Source organism: Chiloscyllium plagiosum, unplaced genomic scaffold (genome assembly GCF_037043375.1).
Source record: "Chiloscyllium plagiosum isolate Xiang-an unplaced genomic scaffold, Cpla_swu_hap1 HiC_scaffold_17, whole genome shotgun sequence".
NCBI lineage: Eukaryota > Metazoa > Chordata > Chondrichthyes > Orectolobiformes > Hemiscylliidae > Chiloscyllium > Chiloscyllium plagiosum.
In genome coordinates this window covers 43091458-43118440 of record NW_028270155.1, presented here as the reverse complement: position 1 = coordinate 43118440, position 26983 = coordinate 43091458, and the positions used below count along the sequence as shown (strand labels likewise).

Here is a 26983-nt window from a genome sequence, read left to right as displayed (position 1 = left end):
CAAGGGTGGACTAGTTTATCAAAAAATAGGTAAGATTTTTATACTTGAGGATTTTCACTGACAAGCAAAAAAGGTTTACACGTTTGCACCTAGCATTTGAATCAACCAATCCCACATCATCCAAAACACAAAAGTAATGTACTCCAGCTATTTACAGAAATAGGATAGGTGATCCTTTGTGAATGTGAAGGTGTTGTTGATACACTTAAAAGCACACTGATTCATTTAACAGATGCAAGCAAGACTTAGCTACAAAGAACTTGCTACTACAATGCTTTAAAACTTGCTAGGACAACAATAGTCCCAGTCAAATACATTGTTCAGATACAAAACTGAATGTCCAACCTCAACGGCATAAGCCAGCTCACAATGGCACACCTTACTGGGCATTTTGGTACAGATCGGTCATGTATTCAAGTTAAACACTCTTGTTGGACCGAAGGGTCTGTTTCCATGCTGTATATCTCTATGACTCTCTATGACTCTCTCCATCTTAGACATTGTGGAAAACTTGCTTGCACTCAAAAACCAAGTTCTCAGGTGAGCCGAATATCTAATACTTGACCTACAGTCTCGATCAAAACTGGCCAGACAGTAGTTATGGAATAAAGGGTGAAATGCTCAGGTTGTCACTTGTTCTTTTCTCTGTCAACACGTGTGTGTGTGTGTGTGAGTGAGTGAGAGATAGAGAGAGTGTGAGCGAGTGGGTGGGTGTGAGAGAGAGAGAGAGCGCGCATGCGTGTGCGTGACAGTCAGTGACAGAATGTGAGAGTTTAATTGCTTGGTGGGGGAGGGGGTTTCTCAGGATGGGGTTTCCCATATGTTGACAGGGATTTTGCACATTTTCAAGGGGGCTTTGAGGGTATTCTACAGTGTTTCCTATACGCTCCTCAAGCTCACATGCATTGTCAAAGATTGGAATAGAATGCCTATTGCAAGATTCTTGTATTAGGCTTGCTAATGATGGCCTGCCCAGCAGAGTTGATTCAGAGTCAAGATTAGAGTGGTGTTGGAAAAGCACAACAGGTCAGGCAGCATCCGAGGATCAGGGAAAATTGACATTTCAGCAAAAGCCTCCGAAACATCGATTTTCCTGCTCCTCGGATGTTGCCTGACCTGCTGTGCTTTTCCAGCACCACTCTAATCTTGACTCTAATCTCCAGCATCTGCAGTACCCACCTCCGCAGAGCTGATTTACAGTATGGTCGATGCTTTGATGCTCTCAGCCTGAGCAAGAACACTTGACAATGGATTTGCAGGATCTTGTGGAGCTTAAGACCACAGACAGGAGCAGAATTAGGCCAGTCGGCACATTGAGTATGCTCCACCATTTGATATGTTTGATACGTTTCTCAACTCCATTCTCCTGCTTTTCTCATTAACCTTTGATCCCTTTACCAAGCATAAAGCTATCTACCTCTGTCTTAAATACACTCAATGGCTTGGTCTCCACAGCCCTCTGCAGCAGTGAGTCCCACAAATGAACTACCCTCTGACTGAAGAAATTCCTCGTAATCTCAGTTCTAAATGGTTATCCCTTCATTTTCTGACATTGTGCCCTCCGATCCTATTCTCTCCTATTTGTGGAAATATTTTCTCCATAATCACTCTATCGAGGCCTCTCAGTATTCTGTAAGTTTCAATGAGACACCTCATCTTTCTAAACTTAACTAAGTACAGACCCAGAGTCCTCAACTGCTCCTCATATAACAAGCCCTTCATCCCCAGGATCATTCTTGTCAACCTGCTCTAGACCCCATCCAACGCTAGCACACTGTGGAGTAAAATTCCAAGCAGTGGAATGTGGTGAAACGGTTAAAAATTATGTCCCAATACATGTGTGAATCTAACCGGAATGGAGGTGTTGCTTAGTCCCGTGTGAATCTTATTACACACCTCCCCGTGTGAATCTTCTTATCTGTATGTAACCAGAATGGAATGTGTTTTTTAGCCTTGCTCTGCTGTTCACATGAATGTTTATATCTGGAAAAGAGTATATCAGCTGGAAAAGTCTCCAGTTCGGTGAGTCTGCTCCGGGGTTACGTTTAACCGCCGAGCGTGGGTTGTTGGCAACCGCTCTACGAGAACTGACGGCTCCCAGTTCCGGTAACATGTAGAGTGAGTATAAGCCAGACCCGTTGTATCTGGAAAAGAGACGGAACTGAATTGAACACAATTGAATTGAACTGAACAGACCTGAACTGAGCTGAATTGAACTACACTGAATTGACTGAACTGAAATTAACTGAAACGAATTGAACTGAATTAAGCATAATGTAACACATGTATTGGGCCAAGCAGTGGAATGTGGTGTAAAATTCCAAGCAGTGGAATGTGGTGAAACGGTTAAAGATTATGTCCCAATACATGTGTGAATCTAACCGGAATGGAGGTGTTGCTTAGTACCGTGTGAATCTTATTACACACCTCCCCGTGTGAATCTTCTTATCTGTATGTAACCAGAATGGAATGTGTTTTTTAGCCTTGCTCTGCTGTTCACATGAATGTTTATATCTGGAAAAGAGTATATCAGCTGGAAAAGTCTCCAGTTCGGTGAGTCTGCTCCGGGGTTACGTTTAACCGCCGAGCGTGGGTTGTTGGCAACCGCTCTACGAGAACTGACGGCTCCCAGTTCCGGTAACATGTAGAGTGAGTATAAGCCAGACCCGTTGTTTGGACCTGGTTGTGGCGACGCTGCGGGGAATAAAATGCCCATATTCTAGCAGACTCGCCTCTTGGTCGTTTGTTCTGTGTCAGACTACTCTCCTACGAACCTGACCTTGAGAATTTTTTAAAACACACACCCAACCTTACATACGGGACCTAAAACTGCTCATAATATTCTAACTGTGGTCCAACCAGAACCTTATACAGCCTCAGCAGTACACCTCTGCTCTTGTATTCCAGCCCTCTTGAAATTAATACTAACATTGCATTTGCTTTAACTCCAATTGAACCTGCATGCTAACTTTCAAAAAATCCTGCTTCAGATTTCAGAAGTCTATCCCAGATTAGAAAATAATCTGTTCTTCCTAGCATAGTGTATAACCTCAAATTTTCCCACATTGTATTCCAACTTTCGCTTCCATGCCCGCTCTCCTAACTTGTCCATATTCTTCCGCAGCATTCTCGCTTCCTCAACACTATCTGTCCCTCCACCCATCTTTGTCATCTGCAAAACTATGTCCAGGTTTTTAATGCATGTTATGAATAGCTGCATCCCAGGATGGAATTCCACCAGGAACTGACTGCCATCCTGACAAACACGTGTTTGTCCCTACTCTCTGGTTTCTGACACTCAGCCAATCCTATATCCATGCCAGTACCTTGCTCGTAACACCATGGGTTCTTATCCTATTTAGCAACCTCCTGTGCATGACCTTGTTAATGGCCGTTTGCAAATGCAAATAGATCATGTGCACTGGTTCTCCTTTGTCTAACTTGCTCATTACTTCCTCAAAGAATTCTAACAGATTTGTCAGGCATGACCCTTCCCTTGATGAAGCAGTGTTGGCTTAGCTCTATTTTACCATGCACTTCCAGTACTCCACAACCTCATCCTCAACAATGGACTATCAAATATTACCAATGGCCAAGGCCAGGATAATCGACCTATAGTACTTACATTGACTCTCGAAATGTAGGTTAATTCTAACATATTATGGTCACTAGCCCTTTAGGGGTTCCTTCATCTTAAGCTCCCTAATCAAAACTGCCTCACTACACATCAGCAAATCCAGAACTGTCTGTTCCATAGTGCAGTCTACTACAAGTGAGGATCTAAAATTTGAATATAGGCTATTGCCAGAAGCAATAAGTATATGTAGATTTTTATTAACCACAAAATGGCTTTTCAATTTAAAATAACACAACAAAATGGCTGAAAGTAATGATTGACTCTATGAACTTGTACTGCTGCTTTGCTGAGTTAAGCTAAATAGAAGATAAGAGAATACAATGGATTTTTAATAATATGAATTATAAGATTTGGTATTTGAACTAACTGTGAACTAGCAAACATGGGATGATTCTGTGTGTATAACAATCTGTTTCGCAGGAAATATCACTGGATTAAGTCTGTTGTCAATCATGTTACCTTATTACAGTTGATTGGACTTTTCTTGTAATTAAGGCTGTACTATATCTTAAAAAACATATAAATAATATTTAATATTTGAATGTAATTGCGCCATTTCTCCATGGAACACAGACGCTTTTAACCTACGTGTTGCTGGACAAATCTGCGCTAGGCTGCCTTAATTTATTAAACGGGTAACCTTGCTTTAGACCATGCTCCTAGTGATTCTTTTAACCGAGCTCCAACCAAGGGTCCCCTCTGGAGGGGTCCAGATTAGATTAGATTAGATTAGATTACTTACAGTGATCTTCACAAACTGTTCCAAAAAACCATCGAGGCATTCTATGAATTCCCTTTCTTGAGATCTGTGACCAACCTAATTTTCCCAGTCCACATGCATATTTAAGTCTCCCATGATTATTGTAATAATGCCTTTCTTCCTTGCCTTTTCTATCTCCAGATTTATTTTTTCCCCCACATTTGACTACTATTAGGAGGCCTGTACATAACTCCCATCAGGGTCTTGTTCCCAGTGTTGTTCCTGAACTGTACCCACGTAAATTCTAGACCTAAATCCTCTTGCTATCGATTTTATTTTATTTCTTAGGAATAAGGTATTATGCCCATCTGGCTGACCTTTCAATAGGATGTCTATCTTGGAAATTAGTCCCCAGCCTAGCAAGAGGATCAGGGCTGGGAACTACAATGTTGTACTTCCCGATTTCAATCTGCGCTACAAGCTCATTTATCTTGTATGCTATACTGTATGCATTTAAATACAACTCCCTCCGTCTTGGGTTAATTGCCCCCCTTCTCAGGTCTCTTGTACCTTCATCTGCTGTGTCTGAAATTCGATTCCTGACCCTTTCCACATGCTCTACTTATTAGATGTTCTGGGAACTTTAACATCTGCTGTGACCTCACCCTCTTTCATTTTGTTCCATGATTTTCCAGGCAACGGAGCCCACCCCCAATGGTTTATTTTAAATCCATAGCCCCAGTTATGCAATTCACCAGAATTCAGGTCCCAGTATGATTCAGGTGAAGCCCGCCCCATCGGAACAGTTCTTCCTTCCCCAGTATTCATGTCCCATGAATTTGTACCTGTTTCTCCCCCATTCAATCTCTGAGCCACACATTTACCTCTTTAATCTTGTTGACCTTGTGCCAATTTGCTTGTGGCTCAGATAGTAATCCAGAGATTATTACCTTTTCAGTTCTACTTTTGAATTTAGTCGTGAGCTGCTCACATTCCCACAAGAGAACCTCTTTTTTTCTTTCTCCCTATATCATTGGTACCTACATGTAGAGGCAGAGCTTGTGATAACTATCCAGGATTTTGAGGTGCCTATTTTGCCTCATATGCATCTGAGCCACATAGGAGGTCAGGTGTTACTAAAGTGCTGTCGACCATGAGCTTGGTAATGAATGAGGTCTTGAAACACTTTCTTTGACAGGCGTTTGCAAGCTGTGCTGGCACAGTGAAGTCAGAGGTGAACCTTGCGTGGAGGTAAAGAACGAATATTTAGTCTAAGGCTCATGCTCTCGTATGCCTTGGTGAAGATGGCTTGGAGCTCAGCTTCGAACTGAGTGTAGTCCCAAGCCTTGTCTACATACTGTGATTCGATGACACAGGAAGTGGCAACCTCGGAATCAGACCGGCAGCAATGGCAAAAGGTTGAATAGGCTCCTGTTTGTTCTGCAGATTAGATCCACACAGTGGAAAGCTTGCTGAGAGTAAGATGGTTCATTGCAAGGAATATCAGGAGGAGTACTGGTGCACAACCTTGTTTGACCCGGGCACAAACAGGAATTGGATCTGTCTTGGTTCAGTTGCTTTGGATCACAGTTTGCATGTTATCGTGTGGCAAATGAAGGATGAAGACAATCTGTGAGAGTAGCCAAAACAGTGGAGGATATTCCATAATCCCTCGCAGTTGTTTTGCTCAAGGCCTTTGTGAGGGCTCCTTGATACCCACACTCAGTCAACTGTAGCTTTGGTATCTCACCTCACCTGTGAAATTCAGCTCATTTTCCCTTGTTTGAGCTCAGGCTATAATAAGGAGCTGAATTGCTCTGAAGAAACCCAAACTGAGCATCAGTCATCAAGTTATTGCAAAGTGAATGCTGTTTAATAACACTATCCATCATTTTACTAATGATCAAGAATGAACTGATGGGGCAGTAACTGGCAAGTTTGGACTAGTCATTTTTAATATAGGGGACATACCTGGATAATTTGCCACAAGGTCTGATAGATGCTTACAATGTAAATGCAGCAGAATAGCTTCTTTAAGGTATGGCAAGGTCTGGAACACATGTCTTGAGTATTATTGCTGAGTATTGTCAGGACCCATACACTTCGCATTATAGAGTTCCTCTGGCTGCTTCCTGATATCAGGTGCAGTGAATTGAACTGGCTGAAGATTGATATCTGTGACACCAAAATATCTAGAGGATCGTTCAAGATGGATCATGAATCAACCTCTTGGCACTTCCATATGAAGAACGTTTTTACACTGATGACCTGGGCTCCCTCTTCATTGTGTGTAAATCCTCCTGTTCCACTGTGTTGTTTAATTGTCCACTACCCTTCACAGCCTGATGTGGTAAGACTACAGAACTTAGATCTGATCCATTGGTTGTGGAATCACTTCCTGTATCACTTGCTACTTTTGGTGTTTTGCATGGCAATAGTCCTTCTATGTAGCGTCACCAGGTTACCACATGTTTAGGTATGCCTGGGGCTACTCTTGGATGCCTTCCTGCACTCTTCATTAAACCAGGGTTGATCTAATGGTAGAGAGGGGATTAAGTAGGGTCATGAGTTTACTGATTGTGTTAGAGTACTGTTCTGCTGCTACTGACCTGACAGATTCCAAGTCTTGAGTATTTAGATATATCTATCCCATTCAGCATGTGATAGTACCACAGAACAAAATTGAGGGCCCTCTCATGTGAAGCAGGAATATCTCCACAAAGGCTGCAGGGTGGTCATTTTCACTATTACTGTCATTGGCAGATGCAATTGCAGCAGAAAGGTCAGTGAAGATGAGGTCAAGCATGGTTTTCCCTACTATTTGTTCTCACCATTTACCGCAGAACCATTCCAGCTGCTTTGTACTTTTGGATGTGATGAGCTCAGTCAGTAGTGTTCCTGTTAATCTATGCCCAAGAGTGAAAAATTAAGAAATATTCATGTCTTGCAAATGCCACTTGTCACCAATCAGGTCAATCCTGGATGTTGTTCAGGTGATGCTGTACAGAGACATGGACTGCTTACATGTCTGAAGAGTTGTGAATGGTTTTGAACTTTTGCACCATCATCAATGAACATCATCACTTCGAATATTTTCACTGGAACATCATTAAAGGAACAACTGAAGATGGTTGAGCTTTGGACATTGTCTCTCATTGTGGGGTTCTCATGGTGCACCAGTAGTGTCTGTACTTCCAGTCCAGAAGTTCTGGATTCAAATCCCACCTGCTCCAGAGGTATGAGATAGCATTTCTAAATAAGTTGATTTGGAGATAACCTATTCTCTCTGAATGATGCCCTGTACCTGTAGATGGGATGGTTGACCTCCAGTGATGACAACTATCTTGATTATGACTCCAACCATTGGAATGTTTCTTTCCCTTCACCTATCCCCATTCCCCCCCCCCCTCCCCCAACCTCCTGGATTCCTACTAACTCCACTTTTGCTCGTGCTCATTGATGTCATACTTGAGCAACTGCAGACTTTCTGCAAGGGCAGTCCTCCCATTTCAACTCTAAAGTTCAGCTGTATTGACTGTTGAGTCCATCGCCATTTCTCCTTTATTTTTTTTTAATATTGATTTGGAATTACGAGCTGAAGGTGAAAATCGTACTTTGACAGCAGTTTGTTTAAAACAAAGAGAACAGAAACAATTTTATGTTTGTATATTAGGTCTGACCTAAAAGATAATTGCAGGATACTTAGTGTTCCAAGATCACTATACCATGATGTATTATTTTCACGGATTTGTAGCTGTTTGTTGGATGTTGCATTGGTTAATCAAGAGGTGGCTGGTCTTGGCCAGCCAATCACAGACTATATTGGAAATGAAACCATAGACTGAACTGGTATTGACTGGGATTTTATTGGGCAGAATGCAGTGTGCTTGGAAGCTGCTGGACATGGGAGCTGTGTTTGAGTTTTACTCTCTCTGATTTCATATTCAATTAAATAATCATTGAATGTTCTGAGAAAATAATCCCAGTTTATAAGAAATAAGTGAATATTCCTCAGAAACTGCTGGAAGCTATTTGCATTAACTGGTGACTTCAGAATTCAAGCAAGATACAACCCTGTGTGGCCGTATTACAAAGCATCATTCAACGATTACGTGAAGACCTGGTACTCCTCTTGGCAATGGTTACTGAGCTTGAAAATTACAATTATTTTCTTTTAATTTATCCCTTACCTTTGTGCCTGTCAGTCAATGTGTGAAAGTAGGTGTTCTGATCAAAGAAAATTAGGTTTAAACCATTGACTTTTTTTTATTCATTCAGGAACGTTGACATCACTGATTAAGCCAGTGTTTATTGCCCATCCCTAATTTGCCCAGAGGGCAGTTGAGAGTGAACCACACTGCTGTGGGTCTGAAAAACATTAGTGAACCAGGTAGGTTTTTCAAATAATCAGCAATGGTTTCACGGTCACCATTAAACTCTTAATTCCAGATTTTTATTGAATTCAAATTTCCCCATTTGTCATGGCGAAATTTGAACCCGGCTCGCCAGAACATTACCCAGGTCTCTGGATTAATAGTCTAATGATAGTCACTGGGCCATCCATTAAGTAAATTACCTTAATATTTAGCTTTGCTCAGCTAAAGTTACAGTAAAAACAATAAATCATAATTTCTGCTTAAGTTAAAAATTTAGAGTCTGCTATGTACTATTCTTAAAGTCTGGTTAGGGACAACTGGGCAATTTTGAAGGCTATTGAATGTTTTAATTTCAATGTTGATCTATCCGGTGTGAGAGAGTCTGATTCAGTCTGGCTTGCTATGCATGTCATAACCTTGTCCATGTTTGAACCAATGCTGTAATGAGGTCAGGAGCTGAATGGCTCAGACTGAATAAAACTGATATGTCAAGAATGATAAACACGACATAGGACAGCATGAAGGAGGTGGATGAAAATATTAAAATTTTAGAAATCAACAAAGAAAGAAAAGCAGAGTTCTTACAATCTAGGACACATATTTTGATGAGCCATTTTGGACTTGGATTGCTAATTCTTAAATGTCTAAATATACAACACATTCTTCTGTGGTATTACAAATACTTCAAGGTTTACTCAGTCTGGCTTCACATCTTATGTTTGTGTAATCAAATTTCTGATAATAATGCATTAACTAGTCATTATTAATTACTGATACTAGAATAGATCATGGTAACTACTCAGCAAGTTTAACTGAAGGAAGTTGAGATTTGTTTTCCAAAACAAGTCAATCAATTGAAAGTAGAACATAACCATTATGACAAATCTTGCATCAGGAGAGTGAAATACATTGTTAGGTACTAAGAGTTGTGGAAGATTGTTGGTGAAGCAAAATTTGGTAAAAGTTACTCCAGCTGACTAGAGGGTTGGCTACTTCTTACCAAGCTGGTCGCATTCTTATTCTTATATTGTGCTTCATAAAAAATTTCACTGACCCTACTGATATCAAAACTAAAAACTGCTGTTTCTGAAACGTAAAAACAAATTCTGGCTCAATATTTATTGAGGGATTGGGCACGCATATCTAGTCTTTTTGTGAGCAAGTAAAGTGTCCATGATTAATGTGAAATTTTGATTATTTATCATAATGAAGAAACTCTTCTACTCTGACAAATAATCGACAGCCCCCTGCAGTTACACTGACAGTTAATTTTTAGTTTCTGATTACCCCATTCCATTTACCCAATCAAGTTGTCAGCATGTTCATTCTGTCAAATAAAGTGATTTTATGCAGCACTAAATTCTAAACATCTAATTTCTTCTGGTTTGAAGTCATCACCATTAAAATGAATTCAACAATTAAGAAGAGGTGACTTCACATCAAAGCTCCACCGAAACTGTCATGTTCGTAACTATGTTTGTTGCCAGCAGAGTTCGTGCAGTAGCAGATGCTCAATCTCAAATTATCATTCAGTTATAGACTTACTGGAACAGAAGTATGCTCTACCATAATGTCAAATGTAGTAAAGTCACTGACAAAAATCAAGCCGAACACAACAACACTTTCATTCACAGCCATTTCATAGCTGATAATTATTTTGAAAGTAATTTTAAATACCAAGGCATTTATATAGCATACAAAAGGAAGCCTGAATTTTCATAAAGACATGGACTTGAACTTACTTTATTATCTTTAACTGGCTTCAGATTTGAGACTCACTTGGCATTGAAATATGTACTGAACATAATTGTCTACATCGTAAATTTATTAAATTCATTCTTTGGACGTGGGTGTCATTGGCTGGACCAGCATTTATTATCCATCACGAATTGCATAGCCAACAGTTAAGAGTCAACAATATAGCTGTGGACTTGGAGTCCCACGCAGGTCAGATTAGGTAAGGATGGCAGATTTCCTTCTCAAAAGAACAGTAGCCAACCAGCTGTGCTTTAATGATAATAATCAACAGTGGTTACAGGATCACTATTATGCTAGCTAATATAATTACATACTTTAACTGATATGGTGATATTTGAACCAATGCTCCCAGGAAATTAAACTAGGGTTCTGGATTACAAGTCAGTGACATAACCACTGCACGTGACAGGCCCGTGAACTGTATTACTATAATGAAGGCAATATGGGACAAATCATATCCCAGAGTGAAACCATAAATGTTATTTTGTTTCTTTTTGCTTATCATGGAGTTCAGCTACTAAACAAATTCACAAGAGGTTACTGATATACTTAAGTTTTAAACAAAAGAACATAAATGTTTATCACACAAAACATAACATGAACTATACTAAGCTATGTAAGAACGTTGGGAACAAGGTCATTACCATTATCAGAAGGAAAGATTAATCTATTTTAACCCAGCAATAACCTTACAGGTATACAAGCCTAAGTGAAGAGTTAATCCTATTTGTGTACTAAACTTTTTGCTTCATGACTGTAATTAGTTTAATTTTAGCAAATTGCTGCTGTCCATTCACTCGATTGTTTTTCAGTAAAAGTCTCTGTGAACTATCTCAGCTCATATTGCAACTTAACGTGGGTTCCTTAAGCTCATGTCTTCAACAGTCTTGGTGGGTGCCTTTCCTCTTCGATTCATCCATGATTTTCTGCTTCTTGAAAATTTTTCTCAATGACTTCTAAGCAAATCAGGACTTGTCCAAAACCCTGACTGCTTGAAGGCGCATACTAAAAGCACCTCTTTAAACTAACATGATTCAGGTTCCCTCTCATAAACCCTATTGGGCAAATACCTTGGTAATTATCTCCACAGGTGGCTTGCTGTTTGTTACATGAAAAAAGACATGGAGCTTCATCAAAATATATATAATGTTTTTTGGATGACAGCTGAATGGAAATCTGAACATTGTGGTGTTTTGACTGAAGCCAGACTGATTGAAATGCATCATTGCTAACTCAGGGCAAGATTAACTTTGACATTGTTGTCACTCACAACCTTAAATGATAGAATGGCCTCTCACATGAATAATGACAATTAGGGAAGTAATGGAGGATTACTTGAACCCGTGCATTCATATCCAACATGAATCAGTACCTTCAGCCATAGGGGGAAATAGGGGGAAAAAAAATTATCCAGTCATAAATGGTTGGATTCAGAATGCTTATTTAACAGAATAGTTGGGCTGACATTGACTTAAACCACCCAGAAACAGCGACAAGGAGCAACGAACTGACAATTACATATCACGGTTAAAAACCACTCAACAACAGGTTATAGTCTAACAGGGTTCATTCGGAAGCACTAGCTTTCGGAGCCCTGCTCCTTCATCAGGTGCTTGTGCAGTATAAGATTGTAAGACACAGAATTTATAGCAAAAGTTTACAGTGCGGTGTAACTGAAATTATATATTGAAAAAGACCTGATTATTTGTTAAGTCTCTCATCTTTTAGATTGACCATATTGGTTTCAGTTATTTCATAAGTAAATCCCAGAACTTTTTTAAAGTTACATTCTCAAGTGAACTAATGACTATAACCTGGTATTGTGTGATTTTTAAACTTTGTACACCCCAGTCCAACACCGGCACCTCCAAATCATATCACAATTATTCCTCTTAATGATTCAACATTTCAGTTAAAAATTCATTACTACATTTACTTCAACTAGGTAAAAACAAGGACTGCAGATGCTGGAAACCAGAGTCTAGATTAGAGTGGTGCTGGAAAAGCACAGCAGGTCAGGCAGCATCTGAGGAGCAGGAAAATCGACGTTTCGGGCAAAAGCCCTTCATCAGGAAGGGCTCCTGATGAAGGGCTTATGCCCGAAACGTCGATTTTCCTGCTCCTCGGATGCTACCTGGCCTGCTGTGCTTTTCCAGCACCACTCTAATCTAGACCCTACATTTACTTCAAGCCCAGTAAGATAATAGATTGCAAGACATAGAATAGCAGTAGCATTCATATTAGACAGCTTCTCTGAAGACCATAAGGTAACAAATTGAGAATTCCAAACAAAAACCAAGAATTGGAAAAATAATTAAAATGGAAGTACATTACTTAGAGCAATTAATAACAGAACAGAAGTGTTGAAATCATTGCATACTCTGACAATCTGTTTCATTGAAGAAAAAGCAGTTGAATTTATGACGGAATGTTTGGACGATAATTAAACAAATGTTCACGAACAGCTGCATTTCCTTTACGCAGACTATTCCTTGAAAGCAGTTCTAGATATACAGAAGCTCTACCTCAGTAGCAATCAGAGTAATTGCAGATAGATAATGACGAATAACTTAATTAAGCTCATGAGGTGTAAGTCTTACACATTCAGAAGGTAAACCTGTCAGATTTGCTGAGGTCAGCAAGTGAACAAATTGTTTACTCTGAAAAAAAAAACAGGGATTTAACTAGTTCATAGAAACATTTTGAGATTATAAGGATGACATTAGTACAGTCATATAATGAACTCCCAAGACAGCAGCATCAGGATCACTGCACAGCTAGTACAAGCTAACCTGACCCCATGGTGTAAAGCTGGCTCACTTGTGTATTCAGAAAATCACTGCTTATAGCTGAGCAAGTAATCACTTTGCTGCACCAGTCTATATGTTTAGATACTTATCTGTCAGCATTTCAATAGACTGGGTAAGGAGGAGCAAATGTGGTCTTTCCACAAGGACTTTCTGCAGTCATTAAAGACCTTGTTAAAAATCACACAACACCAGGTTATAGTCCAATAGGTTTAATTGGAAGCACACTAGCTTTCGGAGTGAAGCTCCTTCATCTGGCAATCACCTGATGAAGGAGCGTCGCTCCGAAAGCTAGTGTGCTTCCAATTACACCTGTTGGACTATAACCTGGTGTTGTGTGATTTTTAACTTTGTACACCCCAGTCCAACACCGGCATCTCCAAATTATTAAAGACCTAGAATGCGTACAGCAAAGGTTTACCAGAGTTACACCATTTTTAGCCAATTTCCAGAAGTGATGTCAGGATGAAAATTAGGAGCAGTAGCTCTGGCTGCTGCTACACTACCCAACCCCCAAAAACTAATACCCCAACTTCCATCTTAACTGAGATTAGCTAATTTAGCACAGATTGGGAATCAAACACAACCAATGACATTTGCAAATTGCAAATCAGTCATTCACCAAATAAACTCACTGAGCCCGACTGCCTGCCCCTCTTCCGCGGTTATGTTAGAGCCCGGGTGTCCTTGGAGAAGGAGCACGCGGTGTCGACCAACACCCTGGAGTTGTTCAGGGAGAGGTGGGCGCCGCAGGGAGTGGAGTGCACCATTTCTCCCTCCAACTCTATTTTGATTTAGTCCCGACCCTCCCCCTCACTGTTTTGATCACACAGCACTGTCCCTTGATGTGAAGGGCAGTGCTTGTCACTGGCCACCCGGGTGTTTTCTTATCTTCCTGGTGGTGGAAATTGAATAAAGATTCGTGCACTTTGTGTCTTCCACTGTGTCTCACACCTGCACACACACACCATGGGTGCTGGGGGAAAAAATAAATAAATAAAAAATAAACAGGGGATTGCTGGAAAAAAAAATAAACTCACTGAGCCATCACCGGCCATTTGGGTGTTTCCTGTCTTCCTGGTGGTGGAAGTTGAATAAAGATTTGTACACCTGTTGTCTTTCACTGTGTCTCACACCTGCATATACACAACATGGGTGCTGGGGAGAATACCGCAGTTAGAAGAAAAGAAAAAAAAAGGGAAAAAAAACTCACTGAGCCATAGAATGATCTGGCAAAGACTTATTGTCTCACTCTCAAATAGACTACACACTGGAGTCAAATGACAGGCAATGGTTTGAACGCACTAACTGACACAACGACAAATCTGAACACTCTTAGACAACTAAGAACAGTACAGGAACAGGCCCTTCAACCCTCCACGACTGTGCCGGCGTGTGATGCCTAAACTAAAAATCTTTTCCCTCTTCACAGTCTGTATCTTTTTATCTCCTGCTTATTCATGTATCTGTCAACATGCTTCTTAAACATTGCTTCTGTATTTGCCTCCACCACCTCCTCTGGCAGCATATTCTTCGCACTTACCACCCTCTGTGAAAAACGTTTGCTTTTCACATCTCCATTAAACATGCCACTTTTCACCTTAAACCTATGTTCCCTTATAATTGACATTTCTACCATGAGAAGACAACTCCAACTATTCATGCCTCACGTAATTTTTAAACAGTTATCAGGTCGTTCCTCATCTTTCGACATTCAAGTGAAAACAAACCAAATCTGTCCAATCTCTTCTCATAGGTAATACTCTTCAAACCAGGCAACATCCTGGAAACTGATTCTGTACCCTCTCAAAAGCCTCCACATCCTTCTGGTAGTGAGGTGACCAGAAATGTACACAATATTCCAAATTTTCCCTAATTAAAGTTCTATACAGCTTTAATATGACTTGCCAATTTTTAAACTCTAAGCCCCGACCGATGAAAGCAAGCATGCCATACGTCTTCTTGACCACCTTATTCATTTGTTTTGACTCCTTCAGGGAACTGTAGACCTGTACACCTAGATCCCTCTGCATGTTAACTCTTCTAAGGGTTGTGCCATTTACTGTATACCTCCCTCCTTCATTGAATTTGTTTGGATTAAACTCCATCTGCCATTTGTCCACCCAAGTCGCCAGCCTATCTATATCCTGTTACACTCTCTGACAATCCTCCTCACTATCCAAAACTCCCATAATCTTTGTGTTGTTGACAAATTTACTAATCAGACCAGCCACATTCTCCTCCAAATCATTTATATTTATTACAAACAGCAGGGATCTCAGCACTCTAGCCTTTGACCAATATGTCTGGAAAATACTCACTTAGAGTTGATTTCACAATATATAGCAAGGTGGAAAAAAAAGTGAGCAAAACTTCAAGAAATAGTACAAAGTGCTAATAAGGAATTACAATTTCTTAAATTTTAATTTTCTTCTTTCCTTTGTTTCATCTTTCCAAATGATAATTTAGTGGAGTATTAGCTCCTTGGAATCTACCACTATGTTTTTGCATTATTTATCGACATAAACAAAGACATTGAAGATGACTTTCCACGACTAATATTATTCACATTTTACTCAAGGAGTGCACAAAATTTCTCAGCCTTTGCACTTCTTTTCAGAGTTCAAATGAGCTCAAATCAAGTTGTGGAAGTTGAATTACCTAAATCTCTAAAATGATAACGGAATGGGATTAACCTGCATCTGTTCAGTGTGATGCAGGCAGCATGGGAAAATTACGCTGTCCAATGCTTAAGACAATTGTTGCATACAGCTAAACCCTGCCCACAGTGTCCGTTGATTACACACATCAGGAAACTTAATATTATGAGCAGTTAACACAACTGAAGGAAGCCTGCACCTCAAAGTAGAGTAGCATCATGGCTGCAAGAAGTGGCAGGTGCCAGTTGGAAACAGAATCTGTGCTGTAATACTTTGAGGAATAGCTGAACGTGCAAAGTTTTCAGATTGTATTGATGGTAATGGTAGAAGAATTGTAATAGATGAACTGGACCAAGGAACGGAGGGCATTGTTGCTAAGTTTGCAGATGACACTAATATGTGGAGAGACAGGTAGAGTTGGGAGGCTGCAGAAGGATTTGGACAGCCAGGAGAGTGAGCAAAGAAGTAGCAGGATACATACAATGTTGGAAGGTATGCAGTTATACACTTTGGTAGGAAAATTAGAGGGGTAGACTATTTTCTAAATGGGGAAGGCTTTGGAAATCAAAAGCAAAAAGGGACTCCAGAGTCCTAATTCTGGATTCTCTTCAGATTAACATGCAGGTGCAGTTGACAGTTAGGAGGGCAAATGCAACATTATATTCATCTCACAACGACTAGACAAGAGCAAAGATGCACTGCTGAGGCTGCATAAGGCTCTGGTCAGACCACATTTGGAATACTGTGATAGGGTATTGTTTGGGTTCCATACTAAGGAAGGATACGCTGGCCTTGGATGGGGTCCAGGGGAGGTTTACAACAATTTTCCTGGGAATGAAGGGCTTGTCACATGAGGAGCAGTTGAGGACCATATATCTGTACTCAGTGGAGTGTAGAAGGATGAGTGTAGATCTCATTGAAACTTACAGAACACTGAGAATCCTGGATAGAATGGACATGGAGATGATGTTTCCACTAGTAGGAAGAAGATGAGGACCCAAGGGCACAGCCTCAGAGTGAAAGAACAACCCTTATAACTGAGAATAGATGGATTTCTTTAGCCAGGGGGTGGAACTCATTGCCACAGAAGGCTGGCAAGGTCAAGTAATTGGATGAATTTAAGACTGAGATAGAAAGGTTCTTGATTAGTAAGCCGATCAGACAATATGGGGAGAAGGCAGGAGAATGGAATTGAGAAACATATCAACCATGATCGAATGGCAGAGTTGACATAGTTGGACAAATGGCCTAATTTTACTCCTGTATCTTAATGCTCTCACAGACTAATATCTTCTATCTGTTGTGGAAAAGGACACCATCCAGAAATTGTAAATTATTAACCTTGACGTTAACGTTAGAAGTATTACATGTTGCTCCAAGAATCTGAATACTGTGCAGAAAGATTTTAGTTATCTCAATTTGCCATAGTGAGTGAGCTCTTTCTCCAATTGCATGTCCTACTACAAACTCCAACCACTGCTCAATTCATCAATCCAGTACCAATAATCTCGATAGGGAACTCAGTCCAAAAATCCAAATGCTTTGCCTCGGCCTCAACAAAATTCGCTATTGCAAGTCTCACTCTGACAATGCACATTTTCTTATATTAGTAACTATTCAATGATAATGACCAGTTCAACCAAACAAGGTATAAGACACTAACTGGCGCCACCTTCTTCTCTCGCAGGAGACTGTGTACAGCAAACAGAAAAGTAACTGAAGGTTGTTGAGCAAATCTGTATGTTTCAACATTTGTTGGGATGACTAGTGAATAGGGAAGTGCAGATAGGGTTGCTAGTATCACCGATACTGTCAAGGGTGCGCAGATAGGGGCCGATTAACTTATCTTTCCCCCTACCAAGGAGGAAAGCAAGATCCCTCACACTGGAAGGGTTTTACAGCATACAGCTTTACTACTATCAATCTTGATATTCACTCAATGGCTCCTTCAGAATGGTTCAAACAGTGGAATATTGCTCGAGAACATTTATAACATGCCACAAGGAACAACATAAAAAAGTGTAACTACTATTGTAGGGTAGCCGTGCATGTGTTTGGAGTCTGAACAAGAGACAGGAACCACATTAGGAGTGGATAATTGCCAATTATTGACTTAAGTTAAACATTGTGGTACTTTTGAATAATGGATAATATGCATTCAACTGCATGATTCTGGTTTGACAGTGGCCAAAGACAAAAGTTTGAAAACAAATAGGTCTGAATTATTTTGTGAGAAGGCCTCATGTATACAGTATGCCCTAAAGCAGTAACATCCCCACAGAATGATAGGCCAGAAAATTGTGGCTCTTTTAATCATCTGTGGTGACATGCAAATGCTTCTAGACTACTTTGAATTGGTGGAACTGTGAAAGAATTATGAGATAGCAGTCATTAACACTTCTCACAAGATCCAGTCATCTTAATCTCACGAATCTTTACATCGTTTGGAAGTTTACTCTTGCACTGAGATTTCAGCAACTACATTTCACATTCAAGCATAATTTAATTTACTGAAGGACAATTTAATGCACACTGAGACATTGTGAAAATTGGGCAAGGGTTCAAAAGAGAGAGGGGGTGCTAAAAATGGATAAAGAAGCTCCAAAGGGAAATGCAAATTGAAGCAAAGGGTGACAAAGGAGAGAGAGAGAGAGAGAGAGAGTCTGAAAAAGGGAGGGCAGAGTTTTAGAGCTTTAAATGAGTGAACACTCAGCTAATTGGGATCCAAGAAAACCTGAAGTAATTTAGGTAATAAATTCCTTACATATGAATATGGAGCATCTAGTTTAAAGCCACAGAAGTTCACCAGCTGCATTACGGGGCAAAAATGAAATGCACATGTTAATTGTGGGGTCAAAAACCTCCATTGGCTGAATGGCTTGCTTGCAATGCAGAGCAATGCCAATAGCATGAGTTCATTTCCCGCACCGACTGAGGTTACCATCAAGGATGCTCGTTTGCAAGTTCTCTCCTCGCCTGTGGTGACACTCAGGGTAAACCACCACCAGTCATCTCTCACGATTAAGACAGCAGACACATTGTCCTCTGGGTTATGATGACTTTACCTTCACATTAAGAGTCACAGAGTCATAGAGATGTACAGCGTGAAAACAGACCCTTCGGTCCAACCTGTCCATGCCGACCAGATCTCCCAACCCAATCGAGTCCCATCTGCCAGCACCTGGCCCATATCCCTCCAAACCCTTCGTATTCATATACCCATCCAAATGCCTCTTAAATGTTGCAATTATACCAGCCTCCACCACATCCTCTGGCAGCTCATTCCATACATGTACCACCCTCTGCGTGAAAAAATTGAAGAATGTAACTTAATTTTATATCATAAAATTTATAATTTTGCATTATCAAATCTCAAAGTGTCTGGATTATTTGAGGTGCAGGGACACTGTTAGAGACAAACGTATAAGTATTGAGCTGTAAACTCATTGGTCTGCTGAGATTGTGTTTACGATGCTGGCTTTTTGTGCATAGTTATGTGTGTCAGATTTGTTGCTAATTTGTGCTGACTATCTTGTGCCAATTTAAATACTCTGTTGTCTAAGAAATCAATGTTTTCACATGTGTTGAGGTTTTAAGTTTGATAAAGTGGTATTGAACTTTGAGAATACTGATGATTTCTTGTAATTCTGCTTCTGTGCAAGTAAAGAAACCGAACGTCAACGCATAAGGTAAATTACTATGTGATTGCATCCATGCAATAAAGGAATTAGTGGGAATGAAACAGGAGACCTAAAAGCATTGCTTCCAAAAAATCAAAAAGTAGCTCTCAAGAAATCTTGAGTCCTTCAAAAAAATATACTTGACCTCAGGCCTGTACTGCACCACTGGCATCATCATCTGGGCTCTGATGTCTCTGTGTCCTTTGCGATGCTTTCAACCAGTTTCAGATTTCCAGATGTTTTGGTTTCCAATCTCTGCTTTAGTCTTAGTTTCCTTTTTCTCAGTCTCCCTGTTGAGGTTCCCTTTTCAATTAAGATTTGTCTTAACATAAAAAGCTTTAAAAATATGGATTCCATCACTAGCAAGAAATGGCAGGACAGCTTGTTATACTGTTGTTCACAGCCCCCCCCCCCCCCCCCCATACACCCAAACCAATTGTTGAATTGGCAAAAAATTACAATGAAAATATAAATCACTGTGGGGATAAAATGTGCTGTGAAGAACTCATTGCTCCACACTAGGAAAGCAGCTATCCCATGAAAATGCAACTTCGGCAGGAGGTGTACAGGATGCCAGCTTGATAAAGCAAATTGCTTGTGTGAACAAATGACCACCAGCACTGAAAAGGAAGATCATGGTGCAGATCAGTGAGCATCACCAAGGCACTTCTCCATTCTACATTCAGCTCAATTGTAGTAAACAAAATGAAGAGCCCTCTCCATTCCCTACTGCAGCCATCAGCAGTATTTAAAAGGATCACAAACAACTTATAGGTTACTATGTGGCACAACTGTCTGTGTTGTTGGAGCTACGCTAAACTTGGGTAAACTTCAAACTGTGTTCAATACTGAAGACCATTTGTTCTTGTGCTGAAACATGTTGCTTCCAGATATGGGTAGTAGAAGATGACTTCCCCTGGGAATTGAAGATTTGGAAAATAAAGACATAAGACTCTGAGTGGGGGAACAGCAAAGTCAGGAGAGAGGAAGTCCATGTTTGGTGAAGACGGAAGACAAAGCATGGAAGAGATGGATTGCAGAAACAGCTTTGATTAAGAGAGAAGCAAGTGCAGGAAAAGCATAGCTCCCGCTCATCCCAAGAGACTTTCAGTTCATCATCTGGCACTGCCAGGCCAAGGTGGTAGTTAAAACAGGGACACTGCTTTCTTGCTGTCAGTACCCCACACTCCAAAGGCACCTTGCTCCAGTTATGCACTTATAACAACACCTGGACAATTCAGGATATGGATAATGAGTTGTTTTTTTCTCTGAGACACATGAGATAATATACAAATTAGGCCTGTTTTCTTTAGAATTTAGATTAAGGGATGATTTAATCAAAGCCTTTGGATATTAACAGGAAAAAAAACAGTATAGCTAAACTATTTACATTGGCTGGGGATTCTAGAACTTGGTGGCATAGTCATATAATTAAGGCCAGGCCATTCAGGAGAGATGCAAACATTTCTACACAAAAAGGACAGTAGATGTTTAGAAGTCTCTTCTACAAGTAATAGTAGTTGTCGGATCAGTTATTAATGCTAAACTTGAGATGTATTAATTTTTGTAAAGCAAAGGTATCGATGGGTATGGGCTAAAGTCAGGTTTATGAAATTAGGCCACATATTAGCCATGATCTCAATGAATGGTGGAACAGGCTTGAGAGGCTGAATGGCCTACTCCTGTCCCTATGTTCTTAAGCCGTGGAATTCTCTTCCCCCACGGGCTATGGATGAATAATCCTTGAATATTTTTAATAAACAAGGTGATTAAGGGTATGGCAGGAGGCAGTAAAGTGGATTTGAGGCCAACAGGTTTGAAGGAGAGTTTGACCTACTCCTGCTACTATGCCATACTTTGTATGCTGTAGTGATATAGCTTACTTTAGCTGCTCATTTTTTGCCTCTATTTTCAACTATTCTTGAAATGCATTCTGTATCTCATACAAGAAATACTTGTTCAAAGTCTTCACCATTTCCTCCTTTTCCATTACAAAATCCTTAGTTTCACCCTCCAAGATGCCAAAGCTCATAGTAGCTAATCCTTTCTATTTATAAATATCATTTTCAATTTTAACACTTCTTGTTCTTTCTACTTTCCAATCCCTCCCTCTTTATTATAGTGCATTTTTTTTTAGTAAGCCATGGATTATTATGCCTTCGTTATTTCAATAAATAACTGGGTTTCAGCTTTCTTTTAAGAAAAGTTATTAGTCTCAACAGAGACCCTAACAGTAGGAAGTAGGGCTTTTGTTTAAGTATGCTCTGAAACAAATACAAGTACAAAAAAGTTATGTAATGTATATTAATTGATAATTACAATGACCAATCTTGTAGGCTTGCTCAACTGATTAAGTTCCAAACCATTTATAGATCTAAACTTTTTCACACCTAATTATAAGGCACAAAATGACAGTTCAGTGACATTTTTACAACACTAGAATCCCTTGTTGCCTAGGAACGTGCTAAGGATACCAAAATAGACCATCTAAAATATCCTATGAGGCCAAGCACCTGACCACACTGGTCTAATATTGGTGGGATCTTTGTGGGACAGTGGTACAAGAGGTCATATGGTCAAATTTGCTTCAGAGAGGTATCAGTCTTGGAAGTCACCTTGAAATGAATTTTATATTTTAGAATTAAGTTAAACCGTTTTTTGCTGTGAAATATTCAAAGGTGAAGTTGGCCAAATTAATCAAAATGTGTACTGGAGAACCAATTAAACAATGCTCAAGTCCCAACAAAACTAATATTCAACAACAAACACAGAATGTTGCAGAAACTCAGCAAATCTGGCAGCATCTGTGGGGAGAGAAACAGAGTTAACGTTTCCAATCTGGTAAGACTTCAGAAAGTTCTGAAGAATCCCAATTGCTTCTGGGATTTTCCAATCAGTGCTGAAGCAGAAATGGGCAGTGTCAGCCTCTGCATATATCACAGGGCATACCTACTGAGTTTAAGAGAGTCAGTGGAAGGAGAATATACACTCCTTTTTATGACAATAGTGTAATAATAGTCTGCGCAACCTAAATGTAACACAAACGTGATTTGTGTATTCTCATTACTTCAGATCTCTGGTTGGTTTATTTCGCTAAACCAATTTACACAGTACAGAGCAATTTTAGACATAGCTTGTGTCTTGTATGCTGTAGTACAGAGAACTTGTGGTTTCTGGATTCAAGGCTCAACTGCACTGTGATGTCTTAAAGGGTCATCACTTCAACCATGATAAGAAAACATTCCCCTTTTTCAAAAGCCCTTTATTATCATAAGTAAAAACATGTAACATTGGACAATAGTAAACATCCCAGTTGCACACTCTAAAGTTATTGCATTATCTAAAAGTACCAGTGATATTCTTTGATTCAATTTTCTTGAGGATATTAAGTTCAACTAAGCTAATATGTACAGCACACAGCCATTTACATTCACAGCCTGTGCCTTGAGTACTGCAACGCAGAGAGATTCCATTACCATGGGACTTGGTTTATTTGCAACTTGCTACCATAGTCAAGTAATTATTTAAAGATTTCATGACTTTTCAAGATAGATAAGTTGGTGAGGTGAGTAGGTGGACATAATGGGTGCAGGGTGAGATGGATCAGTTGGTTGGTGGGGGGGGCGGGGGGGGGGGAATATGAATTGAGGGGCTAAGATGAATTGGGGAGGGAGACAGAAATTGTGATGGGGCGAGACGAATCAGAGGGGTCAGGTAGCTCAGAGATGTGGGGGTGAGGTGCGTTTGGTCGTGGTAAGAGCCAGTCATGTACGGCTGGTGAGAAAAACTGGGTAGTTGGGGGCGGGGGGGTGGTGTGGAGGAGAAATAGTAGTCAGGTGGGCAGGTAGCCACCTACATTGGCAGGGAATAGTTGGATCTGCTTGGTGGGGAATGAGGGTTGTCAGCAAGTGAAAATTGAGAGGGGTTAGTTGGATGGTCAGGGAGATGGTCGGGGCCATTGTTATTGGGGGTGGCTGATCCTGATCAGAGATTCTCAGTCAAGTTACACTTAAGATTACATAATAAATGATCAACTATTTTGAGGTTAACTGTAAAGCTAAGTTTACTATGTGATCTGATGACTGTACCATTTACCTTTTGGTTTGAAGCTTCCAACAGTTGTTTTTTCTCAATATGTTGTGATAATCTACACTATAATGTTAGAACAGAGCAGGAAACTGAATTTCATCATTTATATTTCATTTCCTTTTCTTTGTTTCAATATCACACAGCAGTATTAATTAGCAGAACTTAAAAGATATGAGTCACAGGGGCCCAACAGTAAGACATAGGCAGATTATTGGCTGTGCAATGAGGCAGAAGATGCAATTTAATATTACTTGGGAAAAAGGGAGTATATGAATAATGAAAAGACATTATTGGATATTGACTGGTGAACAGAGCTACTTGGGGTTCAAAAACAATGTGGAATCTTATGTGCTAAATAGAAGTATTCAGGACAATGGTACAGAATAAAGGATGAATTTGTACTAAACATTGATTAGATGATTTAAATCACTATGTGCATTAAAAGCTCTGTTATGAAAAATACTTTGAAGTCATTCAAATAATACAGCATAAATTCACCAGAATAATGTCAAGGGTTGAGCTCAGGCACAATGGGATTTTTTCTTCATTGAAATAGAAAAGGCTAAGAGAAGATTTTGATAAACAATTTTAAAATAAGTGTTTGCTGTGTACAAAGAAATACGTTCTTCTGGTTATGAAGTGTCAAAAACAATTAGTTATTAATTTAAAATATCAGAGTGCAAGGAAAGACTTTTGAAGAAATTTATTTAATTGAAGCACAGAATACTTTGTCATGCTTAAGGCACAGAGTCAATTTTTAAGTAAAGTTAAGATGGGGAATGTACAGAACGATCAGAAAAGAACATAAGCACTTAAGTTGGAAAAGTAGACAACACCATGCCTTCATTCAAAATCATTATGGACAATCCTCAGGCTCAACTCCATTTCCGTATTTGCATATATTCAGAATCTTTTGTGGTTCAACGGGATCACTTCTTATTCTTCTAAATTCCAGTGTGTAGGCCAAAAGTCCTCAGCTTCTCATTTTAGGAAACCCTCCCATTCCAGAAACAAACCTAGTGAACCATCACCATATCAACTTCAATTCAAATACATCCTTCTTTAAATATAAAGATCAAAACTGCACAAAGTACTCCAGGTGTGGTCTCAATATTTAGTGGGAAGATTCCTTATTAGTGTACTTCATCTAGTTGCACAAAAGACCAACACAAAATTTTCCTTTCTAGTTGTTGCCTGTGTACCAACTTAGTGTTTCTTGAATGAGGAGGAAAGTGGAATTAGGTTGAGTGGAAAGAGTTGGCATACAAATGCTGGGTCAAATTATCTCCTACACTGCAAAGAGTTCTAGTTATTTTGATACCATCACAAGAGAAGAACAAAATTCATCATTGCAAAGTTTAGACCAATGCTGTGCTGCGAGAAATGGAGAAAGTGAGGACTGCAGATGCTGGAGATCAGAGCTGAAAAATGTGTTGCTGGAAAAGCGTAGCAGGTCAGGCAGCATCCAAGGAGCGGGAGAATCGATGTTTCGGGCATAAGCCCTTCTTCAGGAATAAGGAAGGTGTGCCAAGCAGGCTAAGATAAAAGGTAGGGAGGAGGGACGTTGGGAATGCGATAGGTGGAAGAAGGTTAAGGTGAGGGTGATAGGCCGGAGAGGGGGTGGGGCGGAGAGATCGGGAAGAAGATTGCAGGTCAAGAAGGCGATGCTGAGTCTGAAGGTTGGGATTGAGAAAAGGTGGGGGAGGGGAAATGAGGAAGCTGGAGAAATCTGCATTCATCCCTTGTGGTTGGAGGGTTCCTAGGCAGAAGATGAGGCGCTCTTCCTCCAGGTGTCGTGTTGCCATGGTCTGGCGATGGAGGAGGCCAAGGACCTGCATGTCCTTGGCAGAGTGGGAGGGAGAGTTAAAGTGTTCCGCCACGGGGCGGTTGGGTTGGTTGGTCCGGGTGTCCCAGAGGTGTTCTCTGAAACGTTCTGCAAGTAGGCAGCCTGTCTCCCCAGTAGAGAGGAGACCACATCGGGTGCAGCGGATGCAGTAAATGATGTGTGTGGAGGTGCAGGTGAATTTGTGATGGATATGGAAGGAACCCTTGGGGCCTTGGAGGGAAGTGAGGGGGGAGGTGTCGGCGCAAGTTTTGCATTTTTTGCGGTTGCAGGGGAAGGTGCTGGGAGTGGAGGTTGGGTTGGTGGGGGGTGTGGACCTGACGAGGGAGTCGCGGAGGGAGTGGTCTTTCCGGAATGCTGATAGAGGAGGGGAGGGAAATATGTCCTTGGTGGTGGGGTATGTTTGGAGGTGGTGGAAATGACGAAGGATGATATGATGTATCTGGAGGTTGGTGGAGTGGTAGGTGAGGACCAGTGGGGTTCTATCCTGGTGGCAATTGGAGGGGCGGGCTTCAAGGGCGGAGGAGGGAAATGGACTCTATCCAAAACAAAACAACATCTATCCAATGCAGAAAAATTAGTTTGTATTCGATATTGTTTGCTTTAGTATTATAAATGAATTGTCACATCAATCTAGGGAAATGCAAACCTTTACACTTCACATTGCAATTTATTAACCACCAAGCTCTGCAGACACAAATCTTCTCAAAACATTTGCATTCAAAAATCTCTTGGTAGTGTACTATAGATATCCACAAGGAATGCACTTACCTATAAGCCAGTGCTACAGCCCATGCACTGGCAGCACAATAAAGGCAATCTCGAACTTTGGCATAATTACAATCACCAACTGTTTTGGTGGGGAAAAGACCCGTCGCAGGACTCTGGTAGTTGAGAACAGTTGATTTTACTGAAAAGAAACAAAAATAAGTGAGATAATTCAACAGACATACATTGATGTTATGTAGATACTAATGATGCATAGTAGAATTATACTGCAGTAATATCAATAAATCTACTAGGAGCAATAGCAGTTGAGGGACTTATAAGCTAACAGGTACTAGATGAAATTTGAGAATAAAAATGGTGAACTGGGTATTTAATGTGGTCCCCTAGTTTATTTTAACAATTACATTTTGAACCGATAACATTTGCAACACTTATGAAGTTAATCCGGAGAAAGAACTGGCAAGTAAATAACTGTTTTCTTCAGTTTAGATGATACTCGGGAGTGAATGTCATCCTTTGCAGCAATATAAAGCAGCAAGAATAAATTGGCAGACCAATTTACACCCTGCTGATCATTTCTATCATTTTGTTTTAGAGTTACAGCATGTGGAATTTTATTTGTCTTTCTCTGGACTGATCCATGCAATGTGGATGTTGCTGGCAAGGACAGCATTTATAGCTCACTTCTAGTTGCCCCAGAGGTG

General features: G+C 40.3%; 1 protein-coding gene across 3 annotated transcripts in view; it reads right to left on the bottom strand.

Annotated features, from left to right (window-relative positions):
- Positions 1-26983, bottom strand: part of phkb (phosphorylase kinase, beta) — a 349249-nt gene that overhangs the window by 286631 nt on the left and 35635 nt on the right. For all 3 annotated transcript variants that reach the window (XM_087995880.1, XM_043706918.2, XM_087995881.1), the window contains one exon: positions 26322-26460. In XM_087995880.1, the coding sequence (XP_087852006.1) occupies positions 26322-26460 (139 nt within the window). The remainder of the gene's footprint in view (positions 1-26321; positions 26461-26983) is intronic.